Genomic DNA, 18276 nt, shown 5'->3' on the forward strand with positions numbered 1-18276 from the left:
TTAGTCCTTTTAACTTAAAACTTAGTTAAAGGCTAAATAAGGGGGAAATGACATTTTTTATTTATATGGTTAAAGGAACACCCTTATTTAAAAATTATTAAAGATTCAACTATGTCAGTCGAATCGAGTAAAATTTATGGTATTTAAATTTATTTGATGAAATAACTGAGTACAGATCAGTCGAGTTTAAAATAATTATTTAAATTTAACTTGATTTTTTTATAAACTTGGATTTGATTTCACTAGTTTACTCCATTTAAATATTATTAAGTTCTAAATTCGGAACTTATTTAATGGTTTAAAATCTTTACATTTTAAATTTTATTGGGTTTGTTATTGAACTTGATAATAAAATTTTATTTGTTATTTTTTTATATAAAAAATTATTTGGTGATTATGCTCAACTTAAGTATCCTTTAGGGCGCGTTTGGTTCGGGGTTATTCTTGATAACCTTAGTTATCTATCCAAGGTTATCAACAAAACCTTTGTTTAGTTTAAGTAATCAACGATTCCGAAGTCATAATGCATGTCTGACACGTCAGCAATTTGGGTATCCAACCCGGAATCAGAAAGCCTCAGGAAAGCGAGGTTTTTCTTGATTCCGGGTTAATAATTTTTTTAAGACAAAATTAACCTCCAATTTTTATCGATTGTGACAAAAATAACCCTACAAGTTTATCAAAGAACAATTTGCCACCGATGCTAGAAAACCCAAACTAAAACCCATCCCGTGTTCGCGTGTTCCCTGCCTCACAAAAACCCTAGCGCGACGGCGATCCTCCTTGCAGCGAACATGAGCAACAAACAGTTGTAGCACATGAGCGAAGGCTCGACCGAACTCTCCTTCATCCACCTCCAGACCCACAGCAACTCTTCTACCATTCCAACGGAGCCGAGTCTCCGCACTAACAAAGTGGTGGCAGAAGTCGATGCCGGAAGCCCGTGGTCTCTGATCTCGGCAACGAGCTCCTTGATTCGACTGGTTTCTTTGGTATCAGAGGAAGAGGACAATATGTCGATCAAGGAGACATAGGAGTCGAGTTCGTGTCCGGGGTACTTCTTCTGCGTGGCGGCCCAGTGGAAGAAGGCGAGGGCGAGGTCGAGGCAGCGACGGAGGTCAGGGGTGCGAATGACGTGGGATACGAACGCAGGAGTGAGACGGATGATGTACTTACGGCAGAAGGCGTTGAGATCGGAGGAGAGGTAGGTTGGGGAGGAGGCAACCACGAGGGGAGCGACGCGGGAGAGCCACGGGGATGGGTGGCTGGGGTCGGCGGGGTGGCAGGCGACGCCGGAGACGTCGAGAAAGGGATCGATCCACTCAGGCGGAGGGGTCAGGGAGGGGGCGGCGGCGAGGAGGCGACGAAGGATGTGATGGGAAGGGAAGAAGGGGCGGCAGCGTCTCCACTGCAAACGGCCCGCACCGGCTAAGCAAGATTTTATATGGTAAAATATTAAATCAAGGATAATAATATAAATGTTTCATTCCAGGGTATGGTAAAATCACTATTAATAATATAATATTATCATTATTAAATCAAGGGTAATATGGTAAAATATTACATTAGGTTATGTACTAAAACCTCCAAACAAATGAGATTTTACTAGATTACCTAAATTGAACCAAACAACCAATGGTTATGTTTCATTCCCTATAACCTTGGTTATGTGATTACTTGGTAATCACATAACTAAGGTTATATACCATAACTTGAACCAAACGCACCCTTAGAGTTAACTATTGTGACCGAAAGAATGTTCATATATCTCCACAATGATATGATATTGTCCACTTTGAGTCAAGGTCCTCATGACTTTACTCTTGGGTTCTCCTCAAAAGGCTTCACGCCAATGGAGATATCCTACATCATTTTAACCCCATAACCTTTACCAGATATTTCCAATGTAGGACTTTGATTGAACCCCAATAATAATCAATCAAACAACTAAAGTTTTCAAACAATGAAACAAACTTGAATTGAGAACTCGATAATTTCTAAATAAACCAAGCTCGAATCAAGTTCAAGTCAAGCTTGAATTGAGAGCTCAATAACATCTAAATAAATCAAACTTGAATTGAGAGCTCGATAACATCTAAACAAACCAAGCTTCAAACAAACTTAAACTCATAAAAAATAAATCAAGTTAAGCTTAAACAATCATTTCAAAAGCTTGGTTCATTTTAAGTTCGGCTCGGTTCAACTCGGTTATCTTATCAAACAAGCTTGAACACCCCAAAGCTCAACTCAACTCGACTCATTTACAGCCCTATATCCAACCTTCAATAGCTCTAAAGATTATTAAGTTGGTTAAAACCCTGAATCGATCAAGCGGATTTGACTATTCAATAACATTCGCATTATAACATCTATAGTTTTATAGTTACTATAATTTGTATTATAACAATTAGGAATTAGGAATTGTAATTATTACAACACTTGTTTGTCTAATATTCACATTGCAGCGGCCACCATTTTATAAATGTTACAATATAAATTTATTTGATTTAAAAATAGTATAACTACTATAACTATTATAATATTTGTAGTTGTTACATCACATACTTATCTTATTCATATAATTGACGGATCAATTTAGGATTTAATGTGCAGGATAGAAAATAAATAGATAATGATCCTGTCCGAGCACTGAATCAACGGACGCTGGGGACGTGGCGCTCCCTGTTATCTCCTCGTACGCTCCGGTGATCCTGTAGTAAAACCGAGCCAGGTGGGGTTTCCCGGCGACGACCCTCCAATGATTAAGTCAGGCAAAGGGGAAACAAGGAGGTGGCTCCGAAGATTCAAGATTGCGTACCTCCAGCGAAGTCTGAGGGCTCTTATATAGAGCTATGGTGAGCTTGACGCACATACATCAAGGCGTACACGTGTCCTGCACCATACTTCAGTATGAGCTTGTCAGAAGAGCGTGCCTGACGCCATGCTGCTACAGTCCGAGCACCTCCTTGATGGGACAGAAGAACCTTCCATCGTACGATTCTGCGTATGGCCTGGTCATCGAACATGCCTATTGTCAGCGACAGAGGTTACTAGGATGACGTCCCTACTGTCCCGTGTCTTTTGGTTTCATCCTCTCGAGCCAAGCGTCCAGCTGCTCGGCGGCTTCTTATCTTTGACCCGTCGTAGATGTTGGTCCGTCCGAGGGAGATTCATGGTCCCCTGCTCGGACGAACACTCTTGTCTTGTTACCTGACTCCTTGGCCGAGCGGACAGACCGCTCGGGCTTGTACCCTTGCCTTGGGCCACGGCCGAGCGGACCACCCGCTCGGCAATATAGCCTTTTTACCTTGGCGTCTGAAACCCGAGCTCATGGCCGGGTTACAGTTCCTTCGGCTGGAGGGCATGGCTGGGCGATCAGCATAGGGTGCCCACTCGGCGAGCCCACGGGGTTGACCCCCCTTGACTCCTGACCCCTACGTGTCGTTGACCCTTTACCCATAAAGACCCCCTGCTTTATCACCAGATCAGATAACAATATTAGATACTATATTTAAAAGTAGCTTTATGATTTTATAAGAGGATGATGGAGCTGGACAATTTTTTTTGATAAAAAATAAAAGAGAGTACTCATATTTTTTTTTTTTTAAAAAACTCTTTTCATTGTTGCTCGATTTTAAAAATATAAGTAATATTAATAATATTTTTAGTGTTAAAGTATATTTAGAGACTAAAAAATTGGCATTTGATGAAAAATAGTTAGTAAATTTTTTTCGAAAATATTTAAGAGTAAAGTAAAAAAACATCCTCAATCATAATTTTAATTTTGCATGCAATCTCCCCTCATAAAAAACTTTGTTTCCACTCCCCGCATGTAAAGTTTTATTTGTTTCAACTCCCTCATGCAAATATTGTGACCTAATTGCCCCTCAAATTTTTTAGGTACAAAAGGTCCAAAAATGAGTATAATTTAAAGAAAATCTAGTATATTTTCTATCCAATTGAGTATCATTTAAAGAAAATCTAGTATATTCGAGTATATTTTTAATTAAAATTATCCTTCATATATTTTAGGTATAAATAGTCTAAAAATGAGTATAATTCCTATTAAATTCAGTATTTTAAACTAGAATCGAGTATATTTTCTATTAAATTGAGTACGACTTTTTTCCTATTAATATAATTCTCATAAATTCAGTATCATTTGAAAAAAATCTAGTATATTTTTCATTCAATTGAGTATCATTTAAAGAAAATCTAGTATATTTTACATCTAATGAGTACCATTTAAAGAAAATCTAGTATATTTTCCATCCAATTGAGGTAGAAAAATAATCGTACTCAATTTGATAGAAAATATACTAGATTCTAGTTTAATGTACTGAATTTAAGAGGAGTTATACTCATTTTTAGACTTTTTATACTTAAAATATCAGGAGCAATCAGGTAAATATATTAGACTAGGGAGTGAAAAGAAAGATTTTTTCCAATGGAGAGTACATGCAAAGTTATGTTTGTCAATGGGACTCCATACAAATTTTCCCAATATTTATCGAATTTTTATTCAGCATTTTGGGATTTTTATTACAGTTCCTAATTTTTATTAGTCTTTTTTTGGGATACCCGTTATGTGAGGGCGGGAATCTCTTACCGTTTTGTAACGGCCGTTATATTAGCGTGTTATAAGAGGGCAGTCCGCCTTTCTCGTCGTCACCGTCCGACCGCTCTTCAAATTAGGGTTTCTACTGTTCCTGGATTTCATAGCTGATCCATTCATGGCGACAAACCAAATCTTCGTGAAGTTTCTGGACGGCAGAACCCGCTGCCTCCAGATCCCGTCTCCCACCGTCTCCGGTGAAGCCCTAAGGCGCGATATTGTAACCAGAACCGGAATCCCCCTTCGGTCCCTTCGCGTCGTCTCTGGAATCCGGGAGATATCTGACTCTACCATCATATCAGCCTCCAGTGATGGTCTCTTCCCCTCCGTCACCCTCCTCCTCCGTCTTCCTGGCGGCAAGGGAGGGTTCGGTTCCCTGCTCCGAGGCGCTGCGACCAAGGCTGGTCAAAAGAAGACGAACAACTTTGACGCTTGCAGAGACATGAGCGGTCGCCGGTTGCGCCATGTGAACGCCGAGAAGAAGCTCGAGGAGTGGAAGGCCGACGCTGAGGATCGAAGGTTGGAGAAACTCGCGGAGGATTTCCTTAAGAAGAAAGCGAAGGAGGTGAAAAAGAACTCCACGGTGGCTGTGGAAAAGTACTTGGAGAAGTATAGAGCGGATGCTGAGAAGTGCATGGAAGAGGTTGAGGAATCGGTGCGACAATCTTTTGCATTGTACAATGAGTCGAAGCGCAAAATTTTACCTTTATCAGAACCTTCTTCTAAGCGTCTGAAGATATGGTAAGTTTATTTGTTTGGCATTTCCTGGTTAATTTATTTTAACACCGGAAAGTATATTATAGTATACTATCTTCTTGTGCAATCCTTGATTAACCTTAACCTGGTTGCGTAGGCTGGGAAAGAAAAAGATGGATGAAAGTGATAGTGAGAGCGACGATGGCGAACTTGAAGATAAAGACGTTGATAGTGATGATGGCGATCGGAAATCTGAGGTGTTAGATGGTGGAAATTGTTCAATTCAAAGCGAGCTGCAAGTTGGTGGCTCGCCATCTGGTTCTGTTTCTATTAATAATTCAGACGTAGAATCATCTGGTGGTGGTTCTGAGAAAAGCAATGTTGATGAAATTAGTACAGGCGGTGCCTTGATTTCTCTGGGAATGGAACAGGATTCTGGAAGTAGAGACAGCAATTCTACATCAGATGAAATTCTCAACTGTGAAACTGGAACACCAGAGGAAGTTGATGCTCAAACTGATTTGGTTTCTGGTTCCATGGTGATAACAGAGTTAAGTGTGGCTAAATCAGAAAAGGAGAATCAACCTGAGTCACTGGAGACAAGGACTGAACTTGTAGAAATGAGCACTGACAATTCCTCTCCAGATGGTTTTTTTAATTTTGATGATTATGACTCTGCAGATAGTTTGGAGGTACATTCATCCAGATCTAGTATTATATATCACAGTGATCAGATATTTTAAATAATCGGACTAAGCATTTGTACTTGTTGTCAACTATTTTAGTTCTTACTATCCTTTTATATGAAAATCTAGTATAGCAATATCTGACTTTTAGTACTTGTAAGATGTCTTACCTCTACTGACGAACTCTAATATTTTCAACATGATGCTTACTAAATCCCTCTAGTACTTTCAAGTTTCAACTCGATGCTTCTCAAAACTCTTGATATCTTTGAAATGTTTGTTAGAATTTTAATATTCCAAAAGAAGGATAGTCTGTGTTGGTGTATGTTATTCATATACACAATTATGTTAGTTGATTAGATATGGTGTCATTCTAGATTATTTAGTTTGGGACACTGAAAAATATATTTTGGGTTTATTCAAATCACGTTGTTTGCATGCTTTGCTCTTATAGCTTAACTATTTAATAGGTCAGTTGGTTGAAATCAAGAATTTTAGAGCACTGATATTGGTATAACATGCTAGTTGCTGGAAAGTTTGAATTTTTGGTCTCAAGTCAGATTGCTATAGTCTTCATACCAACCCTCTCAACATGGTATAATTCCTGACCATTTGTGGCAGATCATGTTTGCCTGCCCTAGCACATATTTGACTTGCAATGCAAAGATGATTCTGGCCTTTTAAATTGAATGCTTTTTGAATTAGATGAGATCTGATGTTGTTGAAAATAGTTCAAAGGATGAGCATAGGTATTAGAGACAACCTCATAGAAAGTTCATCGGATTTGTCATGACAGTTGTATATTTGGGAACATTGATATACCTATGCTCAAAGATCTTGGAATTGGTATATGTCAATATTGGTCAAATCAGCCAAATCAAATTCATAGAATATGAATTGGCAAAGAAAATGAAAATATTTAAAAGTTAAAAAATATAATCAGTTTAAACACTAATGTAATTTGAATATGTACAATTTTGCAGAATGTTCTTTGGTTTAACTATTTATAATTTTCATTAATATCTAAGTTCATCTTAGTATTGTTTAAAAAGTTTCATGTATTACCTTAAATGTACTTAATCTATTATTGTGTTTTTCTTTATCATTTAGACATATCAATTTAATACTTCTCCTAAAAGCAGATCAACCTGTAGCATGTCCCATATTTTTGAAATAATCAAACTAGTTGTGTTGGCACTCCAATTGCCCGGCATATTAATGTGGATCTTCACTGAACACAGTGTTTCAATAGGTTAGCATATCATATACAAGATATGGTAAATACACTTTGTACACGTGTGATGCTAAATCAATCTCCATAGTATTGCATGATGACCATTTTGAGTGATGATCTTAGCGAGCCTTCGGACCTGCCATTATACAAAACACAAACAATTCTAGTCTGATTACCTATTCTTGTCTTGATTAGTTGTTTGATTTTACATCGTCATCTGACTTAGAAATGCCGAAAGCATCTAGTCGTTAATACTTGGTTGATGTATCTGGCTTGGAAATGCACCTAATTAGTTGCCTTTTCCACATTCGCAGCTATTAGGAATGGAACGGCTCAAAGCATTGTTGCAGAGGTATGGTCTCAAATGCGGTGGTACCTTGAAGGAGCGCGCTGCAAGGCTCTTCCTGCTCAAAACAACTCCTGTGGAGAAGTTGCCTAAGAAGGTGCTCGCTAGGCATTGAGGGAGCTGCGTCGTTAACCATTACCATCAGTGGTCGCTCCATGCTGTGTACTTACCATGAACACACACCTTGCAACGTAGTGATAGATGACTGGTTTGCGAGCTTATGATGTATTGCTATTTCGAATCTGAAATATCGTGGTTGTACTCTATGTTGGTGTATATTTTATCTCTTATATTTTTTGTAAACTGAATAAAACTGATCTGGCAAAGTTATCCCAAAATCTTATTCGATCGAAAAAAAGGCTGACGGGATAGAGGAACGTGTAGAGTATGCTATTAATCTTTTCTCAGGATTGGTTTCCTTGTGGATATGAACAAACAAAAACTCATTAAAACAGACATGCTAGATTGCCGCAAGCAGAATAATTTTATGATGACGTAGCTAATAAGCTTGAAATTCATACATCTCAGATGAAATCCTATGGTATCTCAAGTGAAGCAACATATAATATGTGAATATTTACAAACAATGCCCATGAAACCTCTTCAGAGCCAGTAAAACACTAACGATAAATAGGCGATAGTCGCGTCGTATTATCATTTGACTAATTTTGGTTGAGTGGCTGTTGCCATTGATCGCAAGCTACTAGTAATCTGGGTGAAGGATGGCCTTTGTGCAGGATCAGGAGACCAGCACTGCTCCATAAGCTTTCTCCACTCCGGATCACAAGTGGCTGGCACTGGAGGCCTCAATGTATTATTCACAATACCTCCTGCAAATATTTTACAAATAGGTGATCAAGCACTTTTTCCACTTATGCATGAAATCATTTATGCTTACTTGATATTTGTGAGAACTGGGTTTCTGAATGTATGATTATGCTGGTATGAACGCAATGGCAGATGCAAGCTTTAAGGGAATGGAGAGGGATATAGTAGTTTTTGCATCCAAAGTAAATAAAAAACTCTCCATGGAACAAGAACATTAGGGGGTTATCACCAACTCACTAGAACACCAAATGTTTCATCGAGTAGATTAATTACCATGTGTCAATAGCATAAAATATGAAGAATTGGGAGAAGAATGTCTTTCAGGCTTGACTTCCATAAACAGTTAAACCTACTTTCTGCCTCAAACTGAGAAGAATACAGATGTACCTAGATATCCTGATTAAGATTGGATGAACAAGGTAGAGGGTATTTAGATTAAAAGTCTTAAGTCCTCCCAAGAAAAAAAAATTATGGGAGAAAAAGGTAGCGCAGAAATGGGAGAGGAGGGATATGGAGAGAGACAGGGGAGGCAAATTAAATAGGGATTGGCATAATGGGCATAGGGGAGAAGATAGAGCCAGTAGTCGCACTGATGAAGAGGAAATCAAGGGAGGTTAGCTAGTTAACTGTGTTGGTAGGGTAGAGACCTGCTTAGTGTTGCTTGACAGATGGCTTAGGTTGTGTTTCTCTAAGGTCCCTCTCCTAATGCAATTCTTAAAAAAATCAGGAAGTACATTTTACAGGTTATTAACAGTTGGATTGTAATTATTCCCTTCCCAAGTAATAAAAGTAATTTTAAAAGTCACTTTAAGAGGAGCTAAAGAAAGAATTTTCATATAATCAAAGTAGCTTAAAATTGGTCCATGTTGCCAATGAGCTGGGCAAGATCTTCAAAATTCTTGATAGTCAGTTATGCTTAACTTACAATATGCCTAGCAAACACATCTTAGTTCATCTATTCGATATACTTTTCAAATTAAAGCATACCTATAATTGCACCATAATGCATGTTGGCATAAGGCTCTTCTCCTGTGAGAATTTCCCACATAACAATGCCAAATGAAAACACATCCACCTGCAGAATCACCAGTACTCAAAAAATGTTGGAGACTAGATATGCATATCAAGGAAAGCAGCACTAAGAACACTAAAACTCAAAATGTGACTGAGGACTTGTTGATGTACAAAAAACCAAAGGCTTTACACTTTCTTGGGAAAAAAGGAAAAGCAGATGGAAAATGGCCCAGTTTTAAATGAAGCTGGAAATGAAATCACTGAAATATAGTAAAAATTACCTTTTCTGACACTTTGTTGCTGCTTCCATTCAATAATTCTGGTGCCATCCATGGTAGTGTTCCTCTAACACCACCAGAAACAAGAGTATTTCGTTTTATTTTTGACAAACCAAAGTCACCAACCTAGAAACATCCACAATGAGTTCACTAGTCTAGTAGGAAAAACAACTAAGATCATTTTATTCCTGAAAAAATTGTTCCATAATGAACCTGGGGAAAAAAGTCAACTTAACCTAGGTGCAGATGGTAATTGCAATTAAGCTATGAAAACAATACCTTGCAAATCGGGCGTGACTGATCTTTAAGGTTAACAAGTAAATTATCACATTTCAGATCAAAGTGCACTATATTCTTAGAATGCAAATACTCCATTCCAAAAGCAGCATCCATTGCAATGATAAGCCTCTTGCGGCGATCAAGATATCTGTTAATATATGCAATTAAAATATCACTATACAGAAAAATAAAAAATGAATTCAAACATGGACGATGAAGGATTCACAAAGAATGGAAGAGCAAAGATTTACTTGTCCTTGCGTAGTAAAACATGTCGTAAAGAACCATTCACCATAAATTCTGTCACAGTTGCTAAGGTACCACCTGGTCCATCTTTAACAACTCCATAAAAAGCCACCACATTTGGATGATGGAGCTGAGAAAGGATCTCAGCTTCCCGCCAAAACTCTATGGTCTAAAAGCAGTTAAATGTTACTACTACCAAAGATTTCTCTTGATTTACCACTAACTAGGTGTCAAGTACGTAAAAACTCTTAAAACTGGTTGGATCACTCTTCCAATCATGAATTATGTAATTCAAGAAACAACTGCAAAAAAAATAAAAGATAGATGATACTTACTAGTCTCTCCTGCTCAGATGATCTACCAGCAAAACAGCTCTTTTTTATTCGTTTAATAGCCACATCAGTGCCCCTCCATTTTCCATGATATACAGTACCATAAGTGCCAGAACCCAGTTCACGAAGTTCTTCAAGATCTTCATTCGTTATAATCTGTGAATGCATGACATTTAGAATTGGACGCATATATAAAAATCAGGACTGAACAAATTATCAAAAACAAATACAGGTTCAAGTCTGACTACATGTGGAACATGAGACAGGGAAAAGAGAACCATCTGGCTTAGATATACCTGATGGTTAGTGAAAAGAAGTTATTTTCAAGTGTTTAAGGTCTTTCCACAGATATTAAATCATATAGGAACTGAATGTGAAGAATGCAACCTGCAATATAGGAACACTTGCCTTAAAAATTACAAGGAGTTCAGTCAAGGATTTGGCTTCACATGCTATAGTGGACAATAAACATGGTTGAAAAGACCATTCCCTACTCTTTATAACTAATGCACATCAGAAAAAAATATTTACCAGAATTTGATAAATTACAGTTTCCGATTACCATGTATCATGTCTTACCTGTACATTGCTAAGATCCACATCTTGCATAAAAGTATCAACAACGGTCTCAACAACCTCACCACCTTCAAATTTGGATTCCTAGTCCAAAAAGAAAGTTTTACCATGGTAACAATTACAAAATAGTAGAAAGAATGTCTACAATGGTGCAGAGAACAACATACCTCATTTTCTGCATGCGAAGCTTGTAGTTGTTCCTTATCCTTTCCAAGCTGATGAGGGATTTGTGATGGAACATAACCTGGCTGCAAAATATTTGATTTAGCAACAGATGTTTCTTCCATTTCCTCAGGGAAATCACTGTCACCAAAATCAACTTTCTCATTCCCCAGAGGTGTCAACTGGAATGGTGGTATAGAGATCCCTCCTCCCACGCCAGCAAGCAAAGATGAGTAATCAACGTGGTCTTGATCAATAAGAGAAAATTCCTTCTGTTTAAACTCATCTTGGGCCAGATTCCTGAAGAAAGACCAATTTTTAGGCTCATGATTTTGCATGTTCACACTAAATCCAGTATCATCTTTACGAAGGTTGGTTATACTTGGCAAGTCACCAGCAATTCTGGCCTTATTGAAGATATCATTGAGCAGATTAGGAGGGAACCGATCATTTATGTCAATTAGAATGTCACTGCGATCTGCAGTGGGAACAGACATATCCTTCTGAAACACAGTTCCACCAGCACTCTCCACCCAACTAAAAGCAGGTTTATGATCAACAAGATTACTATTATATGAATTGTTGGATATTTCTTCCTGTTGAATATCAGGTAGGACAGAAGGATCCTCCTGTGCCCTACTGTAATGTCCATCAGTATCTTGATCTTGAATATTGATTTTAGTCATCTCAGCTTCACCATCTATTGTCTTCTCCTTGTATCTGCTCAATTTGGACTCCTGCACAATCGTATCTTCTATGACATTAGGTTTCTCATATTCAGACTTTGAAGGCACATGTTGGGATTGGGATTTTTGCATCTTTGTCACTTGTTTAAAACCCTTTAGATCACTGATGGCATTTGCTTGATGGGGTGCTACCAGAACTGTACTTGCTACAGCTTCATTTTGGTCATGCCATTTGTTAGTAATCAAAGAATTCATAGGTTGGGATGAATAATTTATTGTTTCTGACTCTTTTTGAATCGTAACTGGTTCAAATATATTGTCTTGATTGATTGTATCTTCGCCTTTCTTATGCTTCTCAAAATGTAAAATCTCTTCTACAGTAGCATTGCCAAGGTGTTGTGGCTTTCCAGATGACATAGAATTCTCTGCCTGTGAACTCAATTCCCCCTCAAGAAGAGGGTCAGCAGATTCAGCAATAGATTCTTGAGTAGTGATAGAGCATGGCTGATTTATCATAAAATGGGAATTAATATTGTCATCAGATTTAGATAATCGATTTAGAAACTTCTTCTGTTCTCTAGGAAGCCTCTCAGATTGATATACTCGAAAAGGACGAGAAGGTGGATCTGTGCAGCTTACATCAGTTGTATCAACCTCATAGTCAGAGAAACCAGATGTTAGAGCTCCACTAGAACACAGTTCATCTTCATTCATCTTGGCACCTTGTCCATCATTCACAGTATTGGCAGATGACAAGACTGGAACAGTTTCCACTGATTTCCCCTTGTTTTGTGCAGGTTGCACTGATGTCAAAATTTCAGCTGCAGAAACAATCTTTGGAACATCCGAGTGCAATGGAGCATCAAGTTGCTGAGAGTTTACAGCAGGTTCTGTGCTGTGGGGATTGATACGCCCACTTTCTACTTTTTTTTGAGAGAAACCAATGGATGCAAGTTTCTCATTCTTTAGTAAGGTATCTGCATCAAATGAACTCATAGCACTATATGGGCTTTGCATTGTACCCTGATAAAATGATTGACCTGGCTGAACAGAAACACTGGCAGTATAGTTAGATCCATAATCAGATGGAACAGGTAGAGGAATAGAAATTGTGCTATTTGCATTTTCATATCGATCATAAGGGTTGATGTGGTAAGCATAGCGTTCACCTTCAACATAGTGGAATATATGGTCCTCAAAGTTCTGTGAATGTCTATTGTAATCACTAGATGATTTTGCCTCCCCAGATGGAAAAAAATTTCTAGAAGAAACTGCTTGAGAAGTATCAAACCCAATTGACTGCATTCTGCTTGAGTCAGCATTAGCTCTTTCAGCCTCAACATTAAGATTGAACAGCTGGTCCAAGTCACTTGCTGACGTGCTTGCCATGCCATGCTGATATGAAGAATTTCGTGATCCAAAATCCATCCCATTGACTGCAGCAATGAACTGAACATCAGAATCTCCCTCTCTGCTACCTGAACTGAAGTGCACATCATCTGTATCATCTGATGTAAATAGAAACATCCTGAGTTTTTGTGATCCTTCACCACCTTCAAGAAAGGTGTATTCCTCCACCATATTCTGCAAATCTTCATTACAAGATACTGATATCAAGGCATCCAGTTCTTCTCCAGGTAGTTGGTACTTGATAGTATGAGGTCTATTATATATTGCCATTGTCTTTTGCATGAGTTCATTCCATGAAATACCCCTTTTTATGCTTATAATACGGGTGTCACCTCCAACATATCTCAGTCTTCCATCACTGGGACGAGGTAAAATCTTACCACCAAAACTGCAGAGATACTTCATCCCTTTTGTCGAGAAATCAGAAGATTCTGATGAGGTATACCCAGGAGCAACTGTTTGACCACTTCCATGACCAGATGATACTCGTGGTATGGACCGTGCTGATGCATAATGACCTTTATTATCGGTTTCAGATAAGTTGTTCTTCTCTGTTCCTTTCATCTGCTGATTATCACTAATCACATTCATTGAGACATCTGCTACACTTTCAGACCCTGTATGTGGTATTGTCACACCCATCGTGCCCATGTAGCTACTGACTACATCTTGATTCCCAGATGCACTTTGAACTGTGGGCTTCTTGAAAAATGCACGATCTCGCATAAATTCAAGAGCAAATTCTTCACCTGTCTGGATTGAGAAATTCAGAACAGGCAGTACACCACTTGATGCACTAGCCTCTGGTGGTCTAACATTAGCGTTACTTGAACTTGGTAGAAATTGTGTAGACCTTTGATTAGCAGAGCCATCAACTTTTCTAGCATCCATCAGAATTTTGAGATATTCAAAGCTTGTCAGATCATTCTAAGACTTGTAGATATAACTCTCTCTATTGACCCATATTATGAAGGGAATTTCCAAGAATAGAAAACCGTAAAAAATAGTTAAATGCACAAGCTGCCAATGATATCACACTTGATCAACACAAAACAACTTATTTCCAGACTGGGTCATAAGAAATATTCTTTTGTGAAAAGCTTAGCACTCCTCAAAACAACAGATGCTCTGCAAAAAGAATTAAAGAAAAATTAAAAATTAAAATAAAAAACTAAAAAAGTGGATGAGCTCACCTTTCAACTAGTACTTTACATTTAAAAGAAGCATATTAAGCTATTCCGCTTAAGCTTAAAGCTACTTAATAAAACATAAAACACAGGGAACGAATTGGACAGGAACACAAATAGAATATCACTCAACAACAACAAACAGCTAGAGCATAAGATTCACGATCAATCTTGTATAAGAACAAGGATTATTCTAAATGAATTTTTTGCTAGGAGTAATTCAAGGCACTTATCCTCACTCCTCAGCACCACATAAAACCTGCAACAACGTTCTCATTATGGTTATGGCAATAACAGTAATTTAGAATCAATCTTTTCTATAAATTTAGCAATCTTTTGACACCACCACAAGTGAATGCCAATTATTAGCTGAAGCTCGAAACGGTACAAGGCGAACCCTGCACTTATCCATCTGAGTTGGCCTATCAAGCATGCTGTAGAGGGTGAGAGGAAGATACGAGTTTGGTCCATCAGTCATATTAATCATGAAGATCTAATAACTAAAAGGCTTAAGAAGAGTTGACTTGATCTAACTCCTGGTGCCCTACTGCCTAACGACATAACACTAAACTACAAGCAAGGGAATCAATTATTAGAGCAATACGAACAATAACCAGACCACCCAAACAAAAACGGTTTCTGTGCGAGCAAAACTAAATGGTCTACTGACAAACAAAGTCCAAAAGTTTCCACTGCTAAGCCACAAGATAAGCGAGCTCCAGCAGTCATAATACAAGCCTGAAAAAGATAACCTAAAATAGCTAATTCGAAAACAGGAAAGAAACAATCTTTACCATACGAAGGCATGCCACACAAAATCAGAGCTTAAGAACAATCGACCGCAGCAAAGCAAACAGGACGACCGCATACGCAACGACACGAAAAGGAACAAGCTGGGAGGGTTAGGAAAATCGATCGCCGGTCGAGGGTCCAGGAACTAGGAACAAAAGCAGGAGAAAGCAAGATCCGCACCAGGAAGAGCCGCGGTGCTGATGGATCTGAGGGGATGCGACGCGATCGGCGTACGCTTGCTTCAATCGGTCCCGCTTCCTTTCCTCGCCTCACACGCTGCCTCCGTAGTCAAGCGAGAAACGTCGCGCGGCGTCGGACGGGAAGAAAAGACCGCCGTCCTTTCGGACAACGCGCAGCAGAGAGGCAAAAATTGACAGCACGCCCTCTCTCCTCCCTCCAGCAAGCAATACGAGACTAATAGCAAGCAAGATGCGGTTGGTGACTGACTCGATCTAATTCCGGTTCGTCGGAAGAATTGATTGGGCCGTCGGGTGGAACGATCCGGATGGTTCTGAAATTAAAACAAGGCAAAATTTATTAGGCAGATGGACCTTCTAAATTAAGAAAAATATTGTTTTTTTTTAAAACAAACATAAAATCAAATGGACATGCTCATCAGTAATTTTATTCTAAAAACATCTCTTAATATATAAGTACTTTTGTAGCCGCTTATATATATCTATAGAAGATACTAATAGTTGTTATAATAGGTTTAAAGTGAGTTTAAGATGTAGATTAGTGTTTACAACATATATATATATACACGGAATTCTTCTCCTGCGGTGTGTTTTGTGCGGTTCTCCTGCGACACAAAGCATCGGTGTCATCCAAGTTGGCAAAACGACCCATTCGACTTACACATCAGCAGCGTTGCGAGGAGAGTTTCTCCTCTCCAAAAACCCTAATCGAAGCAGCGCCGACTCCTCTCCTCGCCTCATCGCGTCCCTCTCCGAAGTCGAGCTGCCTCCCTCTCGGCCACTTTCTCTCACAGCGAGACCCCTAGCTTCCTCCCCTCTCTCGCAGCGAGACCCCTCTCTCGCCGAAGCTCGGAACACGATCCTCTCTACAAAATCCTAGACGAAGCTCGGAATGCGATCCTCTCGCAGCGACACCCCTCTTTCGCCGAAGCAACTGTTCGAGGGATTCTTTCGCAGCTGATCTCCCTCGACACTAGGGCATTTCTCTCCGCCGAAGCTCATGTTGCCTCTTGTAAAATCCTCCGGCGGCGTTCCAGGTGATTGATCGATTTTTGCTCGACTACTGTCCTTGATTTGTTCCTATGTTCCATCCGTGTTTCCTTGATTTGAGGTGGCTTCTGATTTAGGCATGTTTCAATGTCTTTTATGTGTAATTATTTGCTCATTCTGATTGAGGGTGTGGTGCGATTTACAGCCGTTTGATCAACTGTAACCACACAAGTTTTGAATTTGAAATAAGATATGTGTTTGTCTTGAATCATTGTTACACATTAACAAATGAATGAAGACATACATTGTTGGGAAAGTGAATGATTTTATTATTTTTTTTTTTTGAGAAAAATGGTCCCATGGATATGATGCCAGATTCATGGTCGTGCACCAAGTTCTTCCGATATACATCATTTGATTGTAGAAAGGGGGAAGAAAAGATGAATCCTCTAGTGCTAGTCTGAGATTTTAATATTTTTTTGGCAAAGTTACCACCTTGCTAGCTATAAAGTTAATATATTGTTGAAATACCGTGGAGATTTTCTCAAAGTAATATTAAGTAATATTTAGAGATTGAGCTGCTATAATTATAGTAGTGTCAATTAGTTAGTGTCAATTATAGTTGTGTACCAAGATAGTGGAGCAAATTTACTGATAATCATTTGAGTTTGCAATGATAGCCCAACAAATTTACAGTTTTGTACCATGATAATCGAGATTGAGCTAAGGGATTCACCCTTGCTATTGAGATATAATAGATCTTCATGAAACTTAGCTTCTTCTAATCAACTAGTTGTTTGATGAATATTACTTATTCTCTCTTGCAAATTTAATGAGCGTGTCGTCATTTGTATAGCAACCTAGATCATTGAATTTGAATGGTTGCAATATATGATTTCAAAGTTTTGTGCCTTCTTTGCTCCTCTTTCATTTCAAAATGTTAGCTATTGAGATATTATCTAATTAATGAAAATTTGATTATTAGGTTGTTATTTCATGGCATCATCAAGTTATAGCAGCATCGACAATACTAGATTTCAACCTGTAACATGTAGGGATTGCGGACAAAGAACATTTGTATGTGTTTCTAGATCAACCAAGAATCCTGGAAGACAGTATTATAGATGCGGGCAACACGGATGACAAAAGTGGGTCACTACTTATACTGGTTCATCATTCACAATTGAAAGTGAACACAATGCTTCTCATGGACATAATCCAGGAGTAATCAAAGTACCAAAATTTATTTGGATATTAGTGATGGTGAACTTGATTCTCTTAGCGATAATCCTGATTTGGTTGTTAGTTCATTTGGTCAGTTAGTGTTAAGTAATGTTAGTGTTGTAATGTAACGGGCTAAATGTTTGTAATTCTCAATGCAAACTTGATTTGTTAGTTTATATTGTTAAACATTGTTGAATTTCAATTTGAATCACATGATGCAGTACAATGATAGTTGTATTTCAGGATAAGAATTGAAATCCTCATGAATAAATTCTTTTCTATGATGCAGTACAATGTTTGTGTTTTGCATGCTTTGTAAGACACTGATGTTATCATTTAGTTTATCAGATAACGATTAATAAACTTGTTTTCAGAAGGTGTTAAAAAAAATCAAATTTTTTATTGAATTTCAATTTGAATCACATGATGCAGTACAATGATAGTTGTATTTCAGGATAAGAATTGAAATCCTCATGAATAAATTCTTTTCTAACAATG

General features: G+C 38.3%; 2 protein-coding genes across 3 annotated transcripts; one reads left to right on the forward strand and one right to left on the reverse strand.

The window, feature by feature from the left end:
- The first annotated feature begins 4663 nt into the window (after positions 1 to 4663).
- On the forward strand, positions 4664 to 7843 carry LOC122016140 (replication stress response regulator SDE2-like). Its single transcript, XM_042573358.1, has 3 exons — positions 4664 to 5356; positions 5469 to 6003; positions 7546 to 7843. Exons 1-3 carry the CDS (start codon positions 4734 to 4736, stop codon positions 7690 to 7692), a joined length of 1305 nt encoding a protein of 434 aa, XP_042429292.1. The 5' UTR covers positions 4664 to 4733; the 3' UTR covers positions 7693 to 7843.
- A 199-nt stretch (positions 7844 to 8042) lies between these two features.
- LOC122016138 lies at positions 8043 to 15780 on the reverse strand. 2 transcript variants are annotated; one of them, XM_042573353.1, is made up of 9 exons: positions 15548 to 15780; positions 11298 to 14516; positions 11134 to 11214; positions 10558 to 10710; positions 10228 to 10391; positions 9977 to 10124; positions 9701 to 9823; positions 9393 to 9480; positions 8043 to 8407 (listed from the first exon to the last, which is right to left on the reverse strand). In XM_042573353.1, the coding sequence occupies exons 2-9, from the start codon at positions 14277 to 14279 to the stop codon at positions 8232 to 8234; spliced, it is 3915 nt and encodes a 1304-aa protein (XP_042429287.1). In that variant the 5' UTR covers positions 14280 to 14516; positions 15548 to 15780; the 3' UTR covers positions 8043 to 8231. The 2 variants fall into 2 exon arrangements, with proteins under 2 accessions (XP_042429287.1, XP_042429288.1); XM_042573354.1 differs by having other exon boundaries at positions 15370 to 15780.
- Between the last annotated feature and the right edge of the window lie 2496 nt (positions 15781 to 18276).

This window comes from Zingiber officinale, chromosome 8B, assembly GCF_018446385.1.
Source record: "Zingiber officinale cultivar Zhangliang chromosome 8B, Zo_v1.1, whole genome shotgun sequence".
Lineage (NCBI taxonomy): Eukaryota > Viridiplantae > Streptophyta > Magnoliopsida > Zingiberales > Zingiberaceae > Zingiber > Zingiber officinale.